This window comes from Lepidothrix coronata, unplaced genomic scaffold, assembly GCF_001604755.1.
Source record: "Lepidothrix coronata isolate B3197 unplaced genomic scaffold, Lepidothrix_coronata-1.0 Scaffold86, whole genome shotgun sequence".
Taxonomy (NCBI): Eukaryota; Metazoa; Chordata; class Aves; order Passeriformes; family Pipridae; genus Lepidothrix; species Lepidothrix coronata.
In genome coordinates, this window is record NW_016690266.1 from 3,405,896 (window position 1) to 3,423,371 (window position 17,476).

At 38.3% G+C, this 17,476-nt stretch overlaps 1 protein-coding gene across 1 annotated transcript in view; it reads right to left on the minus strand.

Moving 5' to 3' along the window:
• The window catches only part of NCKAP5 (NCK associated protein 5), a 372,817-nt gene that overhangs the window by 57,905 nt on the left and 297,436 nt on the right, over nucleotides 1-17,476 (minus strand). The window contains exons 11-13 of the mRNA XM_017820947.1: nucleotides 8,039-8,143; nucleotides 4,379-4,570; nucleotides 31-3,875 (exon numbers count right to left, since the gene is read on the minus strand). Of these exons, the coding sequence (XP_017676436.1) occupies nucleotides 31-3,875; nucleotides 4,379-4,570; nucleotides 8,039-8,143 (4,142 nt within the window). The remainder of the gene's footprint in view (nucleotides 1-30; nucleotides 3,876-4,378; nucleotides 4,571-8,038; nucleotides 8,144-17,476) is intronic.

Here is a 17,476-nt window from a genome sequence, read left to right on the forward strand (position 1 = left end):
TACATATCAATTTGTGTTCCGGAGTTTTACCTGTTTAAAAGCTCTTTCACAAAACTGTCTTTTGGTGAGTACGTAGCTTCAGTCGAACCTCTGACTTGTTCACAATCAATCTCACCGGTGGAGTCTTGGGAAGGTTTCATAATTTTGCTCTCCATGGCTAAAATGTCACCATTGTCTGTTTTCCTGTTAATTTCATTTTCTATTTCACAGTGTTGTTCAGTTTTCTTTTTTTCTTTTCTTCTCTCTAATTTTGCCTGTTTAATTCCAAACCCTGAAACTTTTGCATCCTTTTTTTCTACCTTAGTTTTAGGAACATCAGTTTTTCTGCTACTCAGTGCTGGGAGCTTACTCTTTCGAAAACCAAACCAACTTGCTATAGAGGGCCCAGTCTTTTGTTTAGTCTCCACAGTGGGAGATTTGGTTTGTCCCTGACCCTTTTGCACATTTTCTTGGATGCACAACATGACTTTCTCCTCTATTGTAGGTTGCAGAGATGGTGAACTCAAAACATCATTAACCTTCTCAGAGGCTTCTGCTAATTTTAAAGACATTTGCTGCCTTTGTGATTTTGTTGCTTCCAGTTTATGAGGATATTTTATTCCATCGAAGCTTTGAAAGGACAAAATTTGTTTAGAAGATACAGTAGCTGATGTTTCTAACTCCAATTCTGCTGACAGAACACTTTTCTTACTTAGAGCTTCGTGTTTAAAACTTTCAGTGCTCCTCTCGCTCTGCATAGATCGGCTGCGTGCATCTTTCTGAGAAAATGGTTTGTTTCCATCACATTTTGAAGTGTTATGAAACAAGTCTACTTTTGAAGATGATTTGAAGGGCAGTTTGCTCGGGCTTCCATGCTGGCTATTGCAACTACTCATATTTCCCAGAGAACCTTGTCTAGGATAAGAATTTTCTGTGGGTTTAGTAGTATATAAAAGAGTCTCTGGTGTCACTGCTGACCCAGGAATAGCCTTGATTTGAAGTCCTTCCGTGGCTGAGTTCTGCCTGGTTAGAGAATTTCCTCTGTCAGAAGTGTTTGTAATAATTTGAGTCCGCACTTTTCCGAGACCTTCTGTCAGAGGGGCAGACGGCTTCTCCCCTGTTTGAATGCTAAAACTCTGACTACGAGCTTTTGCTCCATTCATGCCCAGAGCTGGCTTCAAGTGCGACTTGTTGCTAGAAGAAACAGATCTCTTAACTAATCTGTTTTCTAATCCATCTACTCTGTCTACCATCAAGCTGCAGTTTTCATGTGAATGAGGTGATGCTGTATCCGTGCTAAGTCCCACAGTAAAATTATTTTTTACTTCAGTATCAGACTTAGAGTCTTTTAATTCAGCATATGCTGCACCTCTGGTGGTTACACATACAGATTCACTTTGCTTGTATTGACTTGAACTCACATTACTTTTGGAAGCTGCATTTATGCTGTCTTTTTCCTGCTTCCCCGGTACAGTAGAGCTCTTGCGGAGAAGCTGGGGAGATTTGACAAATAATTTCAGTCCTACAGGAAGACGGGTTTTCATTCCTTTCTCGTTAGAGTTTTGAGTAGCGTGTGCAGGATCACTGGCACGAAACAATGTTGGCGGGGATTTGTTTACCTGAGATAGTAAAGGCTCACTTGTGCTGGTTGTATGACCTTGAGGAGTTGTGGGGAGAATGTTTGGCATCTTTTGTTGCTGATCCACCCCACTGTCAGTGGAAGTACTTTTTTTCCTGGAATATGTGTCTTGTGAAGAAGTTGTTTCCAGTGACGGACAACCTAGAGAAAAGGACCTGGCTGTTTGAAAATCTGTGCTGGAATAGTCACGATTCCTGTGGAGACCCAGCTGATTAGGGTTTTTTAGGCAGACTTGCTTTGTGGAAACTTTGGAAAGTCCTTTGCATGCACTATGGGATTGTTGAGATGTGCATTTATTTTGCATAATTCCTTCTGCATTTTCTTGAAGGTAAGATAATTCAATTTTGGCCCCAGAAGATACATTTTTTGCTTTCATTTCATAACTAGATTGATTGTGAAAGCCAGAGTTCATAGTTCCTTTTAATGGTGATGATTTCAGTATATTTTTCGTTGTTTCAGTGGGACCAGCTCCTCCTAACTTTACTGCTATAGGTGGAGAATGAGCATAATTAGGCCGAATCAACAGGGATGTTGACCTGCCCGGAGGAAGGGGTGGGGATGGAGATCGGGCTTCTACAGTTGCTAAATCACAATGAAAGTCTCTGGTTGGAGGTTCTCCATAGTTACTTGGCTCTTTAAGGTGCTGAGGCAACAGTGGTGATGCTGGACTCTGACTCTTTGGATACTTTGACCCGTCGCCTCTGCCTGGACGTTTCAAGTCAGGCAGGGGATGGGCAGGGGGCTTTGGAACCTGAAAGTCAACTTTTGAGTCAAAATGACGAGGTGGACTTTGCGCCTTTTTGAATCTTGAAAGCTTTACAGGTGGCAGAGCAGGTGATTTTTCAAGGGCTGTGGGGCCCACCGATAGGGCTACAGGTGTCTCCCCACTCTCTGAGATCACAGTTTTTTGTGGAGAAAATTTACCTCTGCTGGGTATTTTAGTTACATTTGGCTTTTGACTGATTCCTGCATGCACAGTGGAGCTTGAATTGGCCTTGTATGATGCATCATACACTGGCTTCACTAGTTTTTGTCGTGAAGTACTTTGCAGTGTCACTCTTCTACAGCATGAAGATTCACTGCAGGTCATAGAGACAACTGTATTTTTATTCCCTGTATTATCTTCAAGATTATTTTTCTCATTTTCTTCTTCTGGTCTTTCTAAAGCAGTGTAGTTCCTAGCATTGGTTCCTGTCTGCAAATCAGTTATTCCCTGAGGTGTAAGTTCAGTGTATTCTGCACTGGACATAGTTTGTGGCTGGTTGATTGAAATCTCATTTCTTGTTACAGTGACAACTCCAGTTTGATGTGAGCTGAATTCAATAGGCTCACCATCCTCAGCATCAAATATTACTGTAATGCACTCTTCAGAGGAGGTCTTTTTTATAACCTTTTGTTGTTTAATGAAATTACATGTCTTCGGCCTAATGTCTGAGTGAACAGGTATCTGGTTTTCCTCTTTGTCAGTAGATACAAACTGAGAATTCTCCGTGACTTTGAGCACGTCAGAGGCCTTTGTGCACTTCTCAGTAAAGGGAGTTGCTAATAAATCTGATGGACTTTTCTCATCGCTGCTTTCTATATGCAGTTCATCCAAGACTTCATTGTCATCAGTATCTGAAAGCTGAAAATTAAGGTCTTTCCAGCCTATATTAGCATGGCTTTGATTTAACTGTAACTCAGGCAGCTTTGTTCTGGTGCATGATTTTACTTCTCCCTGAAATCCACTGACAAAACTAGTCAATTTTTCAGGTCTTTCCTTTGAATTAAAATATGAATTTCTTTCTGGAAAATGTTTCCTATTAGGATCCCAGTCAAAGAGACTGTCAGAAATGCTATGAGTTAATTTGTTACAATAGGTCCTGCAGTCTTTGCTTGGTAATTCCTGCAGCAACAGTAAGGAGGAAGAGTCATCATCTGCATCATCATGTGAATCTGAATCATAAGAGAAAGTTTTGTTATGTTCAATGCAAATACTTTCCATTTCCATTGGCTTACAATGAGTCTGTTCATTATGGTCACCACATTTAACTCCAGGGGAATATATTCCTTCATTAGAGTTCATGCAATCTTTGTAACCCCATTTTGATATTACTGACGGTGATTCAAGTAATATTTTTTGCTTCTGTAATTTCTTCAGCCCTTCTAAGATGTGGTTTTCCTTGACACGAGTTGGAGGTAGATCATCGGCAGGACTCGAGAGGTTGCTTGGGAGCGAGGAACCGATGCTTATTCTTTTATCCCATCTCATGGATGACTGTTGAAACAAAATAAAGCTCACACATTACTCACAAGTGCTGTCAATAAAAGCGTTACCATATTGGTAAAGAGATATAGGAGTTGCATAAGGACATTACATTTCATCCATTGCTATTAAGAGCAAAGTTCCTTTTTAATAAAGGATTTCATAGGGGTGTGAAGGCTGCAGTGCATTTAAAACCTGTAGAAAGAACAATATGAATGGAAGGATTAAGATAAAGAAGAAGAGCAATTTGGACTATGAAAGACACAGTAAATTTCAGAATTAATGAGGAGACTAAGCAAACTGGAGTGACAAAGGAATTGCTAAAAAAATTAAGTGGGGGGGAGTGACAGGGATGGAGATATTGCAGTGAGAGCTTTTACTGAGTTTAGCGGCAACTGTTTTCAATATAAAAGAGAGAAGAAAGTGAAAAAAAATTTCTGAAATAGGCAGCTTTTCCTTTAATCTTGTTTCAGACTAACTTAAGCTAATAAATTAAGAAAATTAATTTGATTTACCCTTCTGCTGCATGTCTTTCCATCATTCCAAGTGTAGGAGGAACCACTGGAATATTCACTGCAAGCACTTGAGAGGGAGAGTTCACTGCTGCTGCAGCTGCTCCGGGGATACAGGCGACTAGAACCTGTCACATTTAATTGACTCTGGCATTTCAAGACAGGTATACTGGATTTCACATTCTGCTGGCAATCCTAAAATATGAGAAGAAATAGAAATATCTTGTGGGTGGAAAAAGATCGTTTAAATTCCCCTTGATTAAGTATGGTAAAGAAAAAGCAAGTAAGCCACTGACACCTTCCTCTTACACTGATAGCATCTGGTAAATTTAATACAGAGAACTAAATCAAAAATTGCTAACAATTTCATTTCCTCAATGTTTTCTTCTTTATTCTTGAACTAGTATTCTGCTCTTCTTTTGCTAAAGATTATTCTATTTGAATTATGCTCTATACATAAGCAGCGTGCTCTGGTAAGATACAGAAAACAAAGTTATAAGAATACAAGTACATCTTGACAACTGCATTATAGCCCCACAATTTAACAGATGAGGCTGTATACCATGGACAAGGTAAATTAATTTAGTATCCTGAGCAGAATTTCCACTGAGAATGGAATCTCTCCATTACAGTCTAATTTTGGTTTCCTATCTAGTTCAAAGCTTTGTCTAAGAAACTCTCTGACGTAGGACAATCCATCTTTGTGTCGCTTGCAGACAGCTGAAGCCTCTTGCTTATGCAATTTATTGACACTTTATGGCTGCCTTTAGTACTTGTGTAGTTATCGCCCCTCTCCAAATGCAATTTCAGCTGACTGTGACTAAGTGCCAGCTTTGAGGAAGAGAGTAATGAAGAGTAGATAGCACTTTAGGTAAAATATTAAACCTCTGTAGGAGTATCTGGGATGCCTTTAATTTGTTTTCGAACTAATACTCTTGTGCCTAACAGCGTTTGAGCTTCTTTAATGTTAAGTGCTTGCACTATTCTGTTGTGCTATTCTCCAGTTTCCTTACAGAATCAGACATCTTTTTAATTACCAGAAACACCAGACATGACTACATGAAAAAAGGTTGTAGAGAGGTGAGGGTGGGTCTCTTCTCCCAAGTGGAAACTGATAGGACAAGAGAAAACAGCGTCGAGTTGTGCCAGGGGAGGTTTAGATTGGATATTAGGAAAAATTCCTTCACCAAAAGAGTTGTCAAGCGTTGGAGCAGGGAAGTAGTTGAGTCACCATCACTGGAGGGATGTAAAAGATGCGCAGATGTGGCACCTGGGGACGTGGTTTAGTGGTGGACTTGGCAGTGCTGGGTTAATAGTTGGACTCAATGATCCTAAAGGACCTTTCCACCCAGTGGTGGGTTAATGACTGGATTTGATGGTCTTAAGGGTCTTTTTCAACATAAATGATTCTATTATTCTATGACTGTTTCATAAAACTTTCCTTTGGATTTCATTAAGGCAAGCTGAAGCAATATTTATTGAAAGCTGAAACGATATTGATTGGGTTTTTTTATGTAGATATACCTGAAATTAATTTTGCTTAATGAAGAATTTACCTTTACATTCAGGAAGAAACAAGAAATCTGAATTTATTGAACCCATAGGACAATTATCAAAAGTGTGTACACCGCAGACATGGTGTACATGCAAATCTCTGGAACAACGCTTGGTTTGTAGGCACTTCTCATACGGTGACATGTTTTTTTTGCCTTCTGCTAATTTCTTCCATTTATTCCCCCATGTCCTCCCATTCATTAATACTAGGGTTGAATCTTTTTTCAGCTGAATGAGAGAGAGCAGAATTTTTACTGCTGAGGAGTTCATCAGTACAGCTGTTCATTGCTCAACTGACATCATAATGTTCTGTTTTTGACAAACCTAACTACAGGGCAAATCATTATTCTTTGTCACAGGCAAAAGCTATGAATGGGAAAAATCACTTAGAGGCAGCAAGAGTACATTTCACCTCTGGGAGTTATTGGTGTATGTTCTCCTAGGAAGTCAAATGGATGCAGAAGGAATAGCCTTTAAATCCACTGGCTCTGGGAAGAATACATCTTTCAGCATCAGAGGCAGGCTGATGTCTGTTTCTTTGGCTCTGAAGCAGACTTTTTTGCTTTGTTGAGAGAAATTAGTCTTTATTTCTGACATGGTGGTTCCCATGGGAGACCCTCTCTCGTCAGCTTCCTCAGCTGTGACGGCGCCATTCCCGGTAAGGGTGACTGTGCAGAGGCCAATGGCAGCATCTGCTTGTTCTGGCTATTTCATTGCATTTCAGCTGTTGCATTGGAAAAACATGCCATGTCAAATTCCTGCCCCTCATACTGGCCTATGTCCCAGCCATCATAGTGTTTAAGGGAAGGATGCCTGTAAATCCTTTCCTTTAAGAGTCTCCTGTAGGAGAAAAGAGCCTAATGACAAGTACTGCCTTCCTGTCATCTTCAGCTAGTCTGAGCCTCTCCTTCCCCTCACTTTGTTTCCTTTGCACCTAAGAGAGGAGAAAGGCATATAGTCCTACAGTTTCAGCAATGAAAAAAATGGAGATGCCTAAGCAAAAGCAAAAGAACAGTGTATTACTGTAATCATCTTTAATGTTTTAGAGAGGAGAAAATGTGACAAAAACATCATGTCACTCCAGGTTCTGAAGTAGGATATCTACTCAATTTCTAGATTGCATTCAGATCTCTCACAAGAGTGGAATTTTCTCCTGCAATTTGCCTTTATTCTCTAAATTATCCAAGAGAGTATTTTGAATAGCATGTTTATGATGCATTAATTAAATACATTTAACTTGCACATGGGTTTATTAACTAACATGGTGAAATTTTAATTTTTTGTAATCATGATTCTTTAGTCATTACCTTTAATGAAATTAGAGTAAAAAGGCCTGAATGTAGTATTATTGCTTAAAAACGTAATTTTCACTAGAAATCACAGAAAATTGAAAGAATCAGACCATTAAAGACACAAAACTCTATATTAGAAAAGCCTAACCTGAAGGCTTAATTAAATGTAATGCAAAGGGTAGTTAGCATTTTTGTGAACCTTTGAAACAATGCCTTTTCATTAAAGTATGTATTACAAAGGAGATTACATTTTTGTTGACACTACTATACTTCAAGATCAAAGGCACAAACAGGTTCAATGTTCTGTTCTTGTACTCTTTGTTTCCCTCTATGTGACTTTTGTTTTTTAAGCTGCTTTTCTCTTTGACAATGAAACATGAAAGCCACGCTGGCTAACGTTTTGCCAAATAAGCACAAAGCTAACTCTGTCTGAAAAAAAAATGCAGAGCCCATGAATTTTTAAAAGTTCATACATAATATATCATAAAAGTAGAATGAATAATACGGTGCATGGGCTTTAATAAAAAGCTCCTTGACCATTTCTCAGAGATTCTGAGATGTAATCAATAGCCAAAAAGGTGTACTGGGGACATTGCTAAGATTTACGCTTTTTTGCACACAGTGACACTATCTGCTTACTATATCAACTGAGGACACAATATTGAATTTCAGAGAACAGAAGGAAGTAGAAGTATTGTTATCTGTCTCAACAGGGTTTCAATTCAGAGATCAGCTTTATGGCTCATCCCTGGCATCAGACTTCAGAGGCAAAAAGGAGGTTCCAAATGAGGGGTACAAGGACAGCACAAACACTCACGTGAATCTGAGCATCAGCACTTCGAGCTTGCATCAGGCTTCTGTTCCGTTCTACTTCTGAAAGCAAATCCCCAGAAGAGAGGTCTAAGATGCGTGAATGGAGTTTCTGGGGGGGCAGAAGGGAACGAGCAAAGCATAAGCATTTGTCAAATATGCAGCAGATCAGCATTTTTAAAATTCCAAACTCTGCTGTTCAATTTCAAGGGAAATGAAGACCCCGAGGTAAAAGAGGATTTGTTCCAAGTTGAAACATTGCTCTTTGTGCTTACTTAGTCCAAGACTTCCTGTCTGGAGAACAGATCATTCTTCATCCAAAACAAACTCTACTTTTTCTTCTAGTCACTGTTTTGCAACTTATCATTACTTCACGCGCAACAATGACAAATGAACGAGTCCCACCATTATCCATAGAGTTTGACAGGCTTCAGGAAAAAAGCATAAAAATGAACTACAAAATTAACATTTATAAATCAATCAACATGTTAATGTTGTTTTATTTACGAGCTGTTACACCTTGCTTGAATGACTGCAAAAGTGACCCTATTTTTAACCAGCATTGATCTTCTGAAGGCCTCCTCTGCACACATTTTAACTCAAAGTCATTAATGTCATCTGTTAGGAACAATTAATGTGAATAGAAAATAATTGCATCAGGGAACTAGGGACTCAGAGGATTTTGTGCATTAATATTCACATGCTGTTCAATTATATACACAGTTCTGTTTTCAGTTTTGCTTGGGAGGATGGCTGTGCTTGTGCCTTTCCCTCCACGTTCACCTGTATACGAATTCTAAGGATTTCAGCAGGCATTAAGCCTGACTTGTTTTAATTGCAGTTTCAATAAAATCCATGATTGATGTGAATGTCTTGGCCGATGACTTCAAGAGAAGAAATATCTGCAGTCTTGTAAGTCCCTGGGCCAACATACCATGTAACAGGCAGTATGGATCTGACTCACAGTCCATTGAAATCAATGAAAATGGACTAAAAAAAAAAATTAAAAAACAAACAAACTTTGGGTCAGGTTCTTCTTGTTTTCCTATTAATTCTCCAGGCTTGCAACCTAAGAGACCACATCTACCCCCTGCTCAGCATCAGGATGCTCAGCTTAGAGGAACAAATGGTGCAGACCCTGCCAAGTGCTTTGCCAGGGGACCACGTGGAGGATGCAAACCATGGAGATTTGTCAAGGCTCTGCTAGTGTCTCGTCCCTCTGTCCATCTGAAAAGACTGGTCAAAGAGTGAAAAAGAATCTGCAGCCACAAAAGCCTTTACACACTGTGCAGTAGCAGCAACAGCAAGACAGTTCTTTGCAGGGCCCTGAAACATGAGTCATACAGTATCTTACACCCAACCACTCCCCAGCCCGCTCTCTTGGTACTCACTGCAGAAATTAATCTGCCAGAGAACAAAGCAGGCGGCTGTTCCTACAGCCTCTATTATCTGCATGCTGTGCTTCAGGGATCTATTCCAGAAAACTTAGCAAGTTTTTTTAAAAACTACTAATTATATATTTGGGAGTCATTTCTCAAGAGTTGCATATTCATCCAGGATTCTTTAGGAGGTATGATCTGCTGCAGAAGGATTTTTGAGAATATTTTCAATGATCAATATTCTGTAAAAGCATATTTTGTCCAATATATTGTTCAACAGATTGAAATGCTACAAGCACGCAGTATCCAAGAAAACGATTCATTATAAATATTAACTCCATCCAGGCTATGTGTTTCTTAACGTCAGTGATCCTATTTCCTAGTTCTTCAAAGTGTTATTACTAGCAATACTGTCAGCTGTTTGTTCAGGATTTAAGCTCCAGGTAAAAGCTTCGCAAACTCACAGTTTTACTGACTTTGTACATTTGTTTCTCTTGACAATAATTCCAACTGCATCACTGAACCACCAGAGAATTCCACTGCTTTCAGAACCAAGAGTCACTGTTGCTATGAACAAGTGGTGTATTCGTCCTTTGTAGAGGAATGAATTACTTTTTCCAGTGAAACCAGTCACCTGAGATATTTTAGTGGAAGTTAGAATAGTCAGATCTGTGCATTAGAGTTGATGACTGGGGACATCTGAGATGGATGCACATTTATAGTTGAACATTTATTTTCCCAGAAAAAAGGTATCATAGAAATAGTGTTATAGGAGTTTTACTGTTGTAAAACTGTCTTCCTATTTTTCCAGTAAGTTATTTAAATACTTTATTACTTAAAATGGAACATATATGCAGCTCAGTAAGGGAAATGAAATATTCCCTTACAATGTCATCTAATGGAATTTAGTGTGCTGGTGTTACTGTCTGTGTCAGACATCAGAGCAGAGATCAGCCCAGTTGGAGCAGGCAGAAAACAAACAATTTTTGGCAAATGATCAGACATAGCCCAGCAGAGCAGGCTGGAAACAGCTCTGGGTTATGGGGGTCCCTCCCACTGGCTCAGTGACCAGAGGGGCTGGGCTGCACAGGGGTCATGCTGTGTTTGAATCATCTTTGCCAGGGTTAAACTCTATGACACTATAAAACTGTAATAACAAAGGTGAATCAGCAGACAGAAATGATTAACAAAGAAGGAAAGTGTGTTCTCAAGATGTATAATGTGATTTTATTTCTGTATCAAACAAGATCATCACATTGGGAATATTCCTCCCCACACATATGCAAATAAACTAAGAGACACAGCCAGCACAATGACTAGCATTAACAAACAGCATAATAAAGTTTGAGATCATTAATTAACTATAATCACATAGCACTGAGGCAACTCATCCAATTACAAAAGAAAAGGATAAGAAAATTACTTTTCTTTCCTTTATTTTTCCTTTCTCCATTTTCAAACTCAAAAATGGGAAAAACTAGTATTTGTTAAAAAAGACTCATTAATGATCCATTTAAAATCAAGTAACAGATTGCGCTAACTATGTATCTTCATTCTGATTTCTTCTCAGATACACAAAATGTACTGTGTCCTTTACGGTTATTTTCAGATGACAGTCACATAACTAGATCAAGGAGTTACTGCTGCCTTGAAAATGGTACAGTATTAAAATTACTGCTGATGCTATCATGATACAGTGGAACAAAAGGCAGACCACAGCACAGAATGACTTCCACAGAAAAGATCACACCAGTTTAAATGAATATTTAAATATGAAACCAAGGGGTTACAACTATAAATTCAAGTTATCTGCCCTATTCGTTGGTGCCTATATAATGATAGGGGGAAACTGGGCAACACTTATAGACCTTGGGGAGTGCCTGGGCCCCTCTGAAAGCAAGAAAGAATCAGGATCATTGGACTGCAGACCAGAAAATCCTTATGGAAGTGAATACAGCATGGACTGGGCCAAATTCCTTGGAAATTACCCTGTGCTGAGTACTGCCAGGGTAGGTGTGGACTAATAACTTCATAGCATCTTGACTGGACCCACATCTCTCCAAAAGTGGGTGATGAGAGGCTCAGAGGGTGAGGCAGAACACAGGGGGCCTCTCTGCAGATGCCTATGACCAGTAGAAGAAAAACTCCTCCTTCACCTGGGAGACTGATGCAGAAAAGGCCATGCCCTTTGTGGCTCAATGTCGAGATTAACTCCCATAGCCCACGTGGAAAATAAAAACAAAGTAATTGATAATTTAGGTGGAAACCTATTATTTCAAGTGCAATAGGAAATACAATTATCTGGCAGGAGATAACTGATCCATCAAACAGCAGGCCAGTTCCCCCTCCTCCAGAGGCATCCTTATTAAGGCTTTCTAGGAAGATAAAAGAAAGCTACTATCTGCTGGCATGAGGCAATATTACAGAGAGACGCCCCTAACTATTGTGCCTCTTGACACATCTGTGCAGAGTATCCATCAGTTCTCATCTCCCTTCGGAATGTCTAATGGCTTGCAGCTTTGCCAGAACAGTTTTCAAAGAATTATGCCAAACAGTACACAGCCTCCAATATTGGATGAGTTAATTGCTATTAAATCAATTGGTTTTGCTTTTCTCACATAAGCCAAAGTCCATCATTCACAAGAAAAGAATTCTCTCTAGGTACTAAGGAGACATTTTCATCCTGGTGCTCCGTGCCAGAGCAGTAAATGTTTGTTTGGTGTGTGTGGCCCTCTCCTGTCTTTCCTGTTATCCAGGTGATCACAAACCTGAACAGGCACATTCTGGACTGCTCTCCTCTATAGCCTGGCCATTGCAATTGGGCTGGCAGGGACTACTTGTTCTGCAGCCTTCACACCACTCATTTTTAATAATTATCTGCACAGAGAATATTCCCCTCAAGTCCACAATCAACAACACCACTGCTGCAAATTTAGCTCTGTAGTACTAAATGAGTTAAAAAGCATAAAAGAAGTGCAATACAAGAAGAGTGCTGATATAACAATATCTTTATAGGTGTATGAGAGGCTTATGAAAGACAAGAGCTCTTTCTAGCTGACTGTTTTGTTCACAATCATCTGACTTATCTCACTTTCCTGTTCCCTTGTTCATCTTTAACTGCCATATCCATCAGAAGCAGCTATGAACAGACCACATCTAGCATGAACTTTAGTTTCAAAGATCTTACAGAAATAGTAGTCTATACTACATTTCCATTACACATAGATAGCAGACCACAGAACTAAAAAAATATTATTAGGTGTTCTATTACATACTATTAGTTTATGTGGAAGTATAATCTTTCATGAAACAAAATATGAATTTTTGCAGTCCTTAGATAAATTCCAGAGAGGATGTTCAGCTGGAGATGAGAAAACATCCTTCACCTATTCCATCATAAATTACCGAGATTAGGAAAATGCGCTGTTCAAAACACAAAGTCTGAATTTCTCATCCACTAAATATTCTGGAACTAAGAAGAAAATTAAGTATAGTTCAGGAAAAAATAATAAAACCTCTGAAAGTAGAAATAGACTTTGCCTTCAGACAAATAAGAGTTTGCAATACATATGCTTTTGACATATGGTAATTCTGCTTTTTAAAGTGAACAGAACTAGTAGTTGTCAAAAAAAGCAGCCAAATATGAAGAAAAAGTGAAAGCTGCAAAAAGATGCTTCCATTTTATTTAATTCTAATAATCGCTAACATAGGAAATGCACTTTCAATTGTATACTGTGCACATTCAGCAATGCCTGATATTTTATTGTATATAATTGATGTCATGAAAATAAGATTATAACAATTTTTTTCCAGCTATGGAAGTTGTGTATTTAATAGAAAATTCCGAATTATGTCCTACTTTCCTACTATTCATTTAGTATAAACAGAACTTCATGGCCATCACTGTTTTAACTTTGTGTAAATGAAAACCTGGTCTAGTGAATGGTACCCCTGCTGTGGCAGGGGGGTTGGAACAAGGTGAACTTTTAGGTCCCTTCCAACCCAAACGAGTCTATGATTCTATGAAAATTATTCTTTCCATTTTCACAGTTTATAATGGCAACAGCAATTTGTACATTAAGCACTTCCCATTAATTAACCAGCTGGGTTAGGAACTTTTCATCTTTCCAGCTGCTTTCTGCATCTGAAAAAAGGCAGCTTCCCAGTAGAGTTCCTGTGCAGGGTATATGCCATCCCAGATTGCTTTTTATGCCTATATCCTTTAGGGTAATTTAAAGGACATTTAATTGTGAAAATAGAGGCACCTTCTTTCCTTCTAAATCTTTGATAATTTGCTTTGCAACTGTAATTTATCCTAACATTGCAAAGTTACTTCTGATTCTGACTACTATAAGTATTTCAGACTAACATGAAGCCTAGCATTACTGTGGTTCAGCTGCAGAACACAGTGTGTCTTTAAAGAAGCATTCCTGTCCTTTTTACCACTTTTCACCAGTTTCAGCATGAAACAAGGTCCCTTAGGCACAACCATGTTTTTGTATTTCTACCCAGAAGTAAACAGTTAATAATGTGTGGGATTTTTTGGTGTCAGTTCTGGGAATAAAACATGGACATATCTTATAAACTACATGGAACATCCATATAGGCCCGCGTCTCTCTATTTTTTTCACAAGCACGTTAAAAAGAAACCAAGGATGGTCTCTTTTAAAGGATGAAGAAATAGGAAAACAGCTGTTGTTCCTGGATGAAGGGAATCACAGTAGAGGAAGTTCAACATTTTCAAAGGAAGAAACACCAGAATCAGATACTGACTTTTCTTGCTCTCAGCATTAGGGTCATGTCCTGAGTCCATGCTCATGTTCACTGGGAGTAACATGACAGTTCAACAATCCTTCTGTATTTATACAGCTTATAAAATTTGTTACAGGTTTGACTATTTGAGATTATTGTGCAACAAATATTTAGATTCATATTTTCACTTGTACCTATAGCAACTATTACCAACTGATCTGTACCTGTGCATTTCTTTAAGCACCAAAATTTTGCATCAAGTAACCAGGGAAGAGAAAATAGTGAAGTATCAGTGAGGCATAGGAACAAAGGTTCCCCACAGCTCCCTTCTGACCCTATTGTTTTGCTGCAGGACATCACCTGGAGAAAGTGAATAAAGCTGTGCAACATGGGCAACAGGACTTAGTCACAGGAGACATTTAGGAGAACATGCAATATGAGGTCAGCTTGTCAGGGAACTCCTTTCTCCTACTGCTGGGCCATGTTTAACCATGTACAGGATTGGGGCTAAAACTGGAGTGAGAAACAGCCTTCAACTGTTTAAAATACTCCTCCCTTATGTTAGGTAATTATATGTTCATTAGTTCTTAGACTTCTAAAAGCTATTAATATAGCTCTGCACAGGCAAGAACATATAACTTCTGATTGTAAAGCTAATGCACCACACTGACCTATTTTTTTTCTATTTCTAGGTTGCTACAGACACCATTTACAACAGACCAAGCTGTTAATGAAGATACTTGATATTTGACAAAAGTGTATAATGCAACATTATACAGCTCAGGTAAAGCAACTCAGAAGTCTCAAACTCCACTGTATTTAGTACAGGCCTGGATGTTGGCTTTCACATTTATTATTCTGTTTTTTCTTAAGGTCTGCCTTGACAGATTACCTCAGTTTGCTCAGTATGTTGCTGCAAGGGTTCTTAACAGCTTTATCGCAGAGACCACCACTATAGCTGGTTGTATTTGTTTTTGATGGGAGAAGGGGATTAATACACAGTAAGTGAACCCCAGGACAACTCTTACAGTGGTATGAGCAAACAGTTGAAGACTTTTATTGGTTTTACCTACAGCTGTGTAAAATACAGGAAACAATCACAGACATGCCATATTGCTCGGTGGTAATAGGAGGAAGAGTTATACATAAACGAATATTAAAGGATTAACTGTAAAATATATTTCAGCAAGATAAATGAGGTCTTACTACCAAAAAAAAGAAAAAAAAAAGAAAAAGAGGAAGCTTTCAGCTATTCCATAAATTTCAAGTGAAGTGAGTGGATTTGAATTGTTTCCATGAAAGTCCTAATTTGATTTTCCATCTGTTTTTTGGTGGGCTTTCCCTCCTATTAGGCACCCTTTGCTAAAAAACATATACAGAAGATTTCAGACTTTAAATACAAACCCAGAATTAATAGTGGTTTGTCAATTTTTCAGGCAAATCCTCTAGGCAAGTTTACTGAGACTTAAGACAACATCCAAGACAAAGTACAAGTGTATGATATACAAACATTTGTATGGAAGATTAGGGTGCTAAAACTACATCAGAAAATCCTGTTAACAAGGCAAATTCAGCACAAAAAGTAAAACAAAGGTTTCGTTTGTGTCTGCTGCAGATTTTCCAACCTTGCAAATCTATATTATTATTGAGCCATCCAGAGATGGCAAAACCCAGTGAATTAGATTCCAAAGTAACTCAGAAGGTTGGAAACTTATATTCTAGGGTATAAATTCGGATGTATTAAGCAGGCACTTGATATATAAACACAAATAACATAATCTCTCTGCATTCTTCAGAGAGTTGGCAACATTAATGTAAGGTTAAAATTGCTCCTGCTCCAAATCCTTAATTTTATTAATTTTCATAAACTGCTTTAAATGAAAGTTACATTGAAAGACACAAAGTAATCCTCTCTGATCCTAGTTTTCATTTTATAAATCTATCAGTGTTTTCAAGCTTTGAGATTCCAAAGTGTTAGTTCTCATTTTAATAGCACTATGGTAGGAGTCTGTAAATATTGCAATAATATTAAAATGAGCTAATTTAATTTCTTAGGAAAATGTATGTATAAAGTTCCCTGTGGTTAGTAATTACTGTAAAGTCAACAGTTTACATCAATGACTGGGTAATCAGCTAGTCAGAATGTGAATAATTAATGAAAAAATGTTTTCAACAAGCTTGCAAATGGAAGACTCCTTGGAGTATGGTAAAACGGCACTGCTGTGAGAATAGTGTTGTGCAAGAGTCGAGCCTCTTATTAAGTACATATCTAGATCTTCTTTCTTATTTTTGTAAATGTCTTTCTATTGATCTAATGCTTCTTAATATGTTAATTCCACTGTGCTCAATGAGGACCAGCGTCATGTAGGTGCTATGAATTACACCAAAGAGCAAAAGGCAAAAGGCAAGAATCCTGTACATCCTGACATCTCCTGTTGTTACACTGTTCACAAACAAAACCATTTTGTTTTTAACATTCCAGCATTGTCAGAATGAATCTAGGAAACAACTTTATACTGAACTCCTTTAACAAGGAAGAACTATACCATTAATCTTTTCTGGCATGCCCTACACGTGCTATCTCCATTTCAGCAGTAAAAAGGTGAGCTGTTTTTTATTATTTCACTGTATTTAAGAAATGCTTTAATATAAAAACACAGGGGAAAAGTACAGACTTTCAGTCTTGCTTCTGCAACAGTCATTGCATTATCAATCTTTATATGATTAAAAGCTACTTACTAATTCCAACATGCTGCTAAATTGCTCATACTATGACAGTCAGTGATATTCCTGGTAGCACAACATAATATTGGTCGTTGCTTTTTTGATTCCTACAGTTTAAAATTCATTTTCACATTCACTTTCTGACTATGCCCCAAAATAATCTAAAGGAATTAGGCAGACCTCAGTACGATCTTCTTATTGACATTTATGTTGATCGATGTTGGCTCTTACAGAATTGGAATCTACAGATCAATTCCCTTATTAGATTCATTCTCAGTGCTGCCATGATCATTTCATCACAGAAGCTGCTGCCATCAAATGCTGCTTTATCACTTTATAATGGGATAAGCTGAAGCTTTCCTCTGGCATATAGTTGGAAATGATAACAGTCTGAGCTCTAAGTATTTCTTTCACAGATTTTCAAAAATCTCCTTTTAAAAGCTATTTTAAACTGACTACCTAACCAGCAATATTTTTTGTCCACAAGAAAATTCCAGTTCTCAAGGTGGTAAAAAACCCCCAACGCTAACACTGGAGACTGCCCTATTAATCACTTTCTTCTTGCTGAGCCTATGAGCTAGATGGTAAAA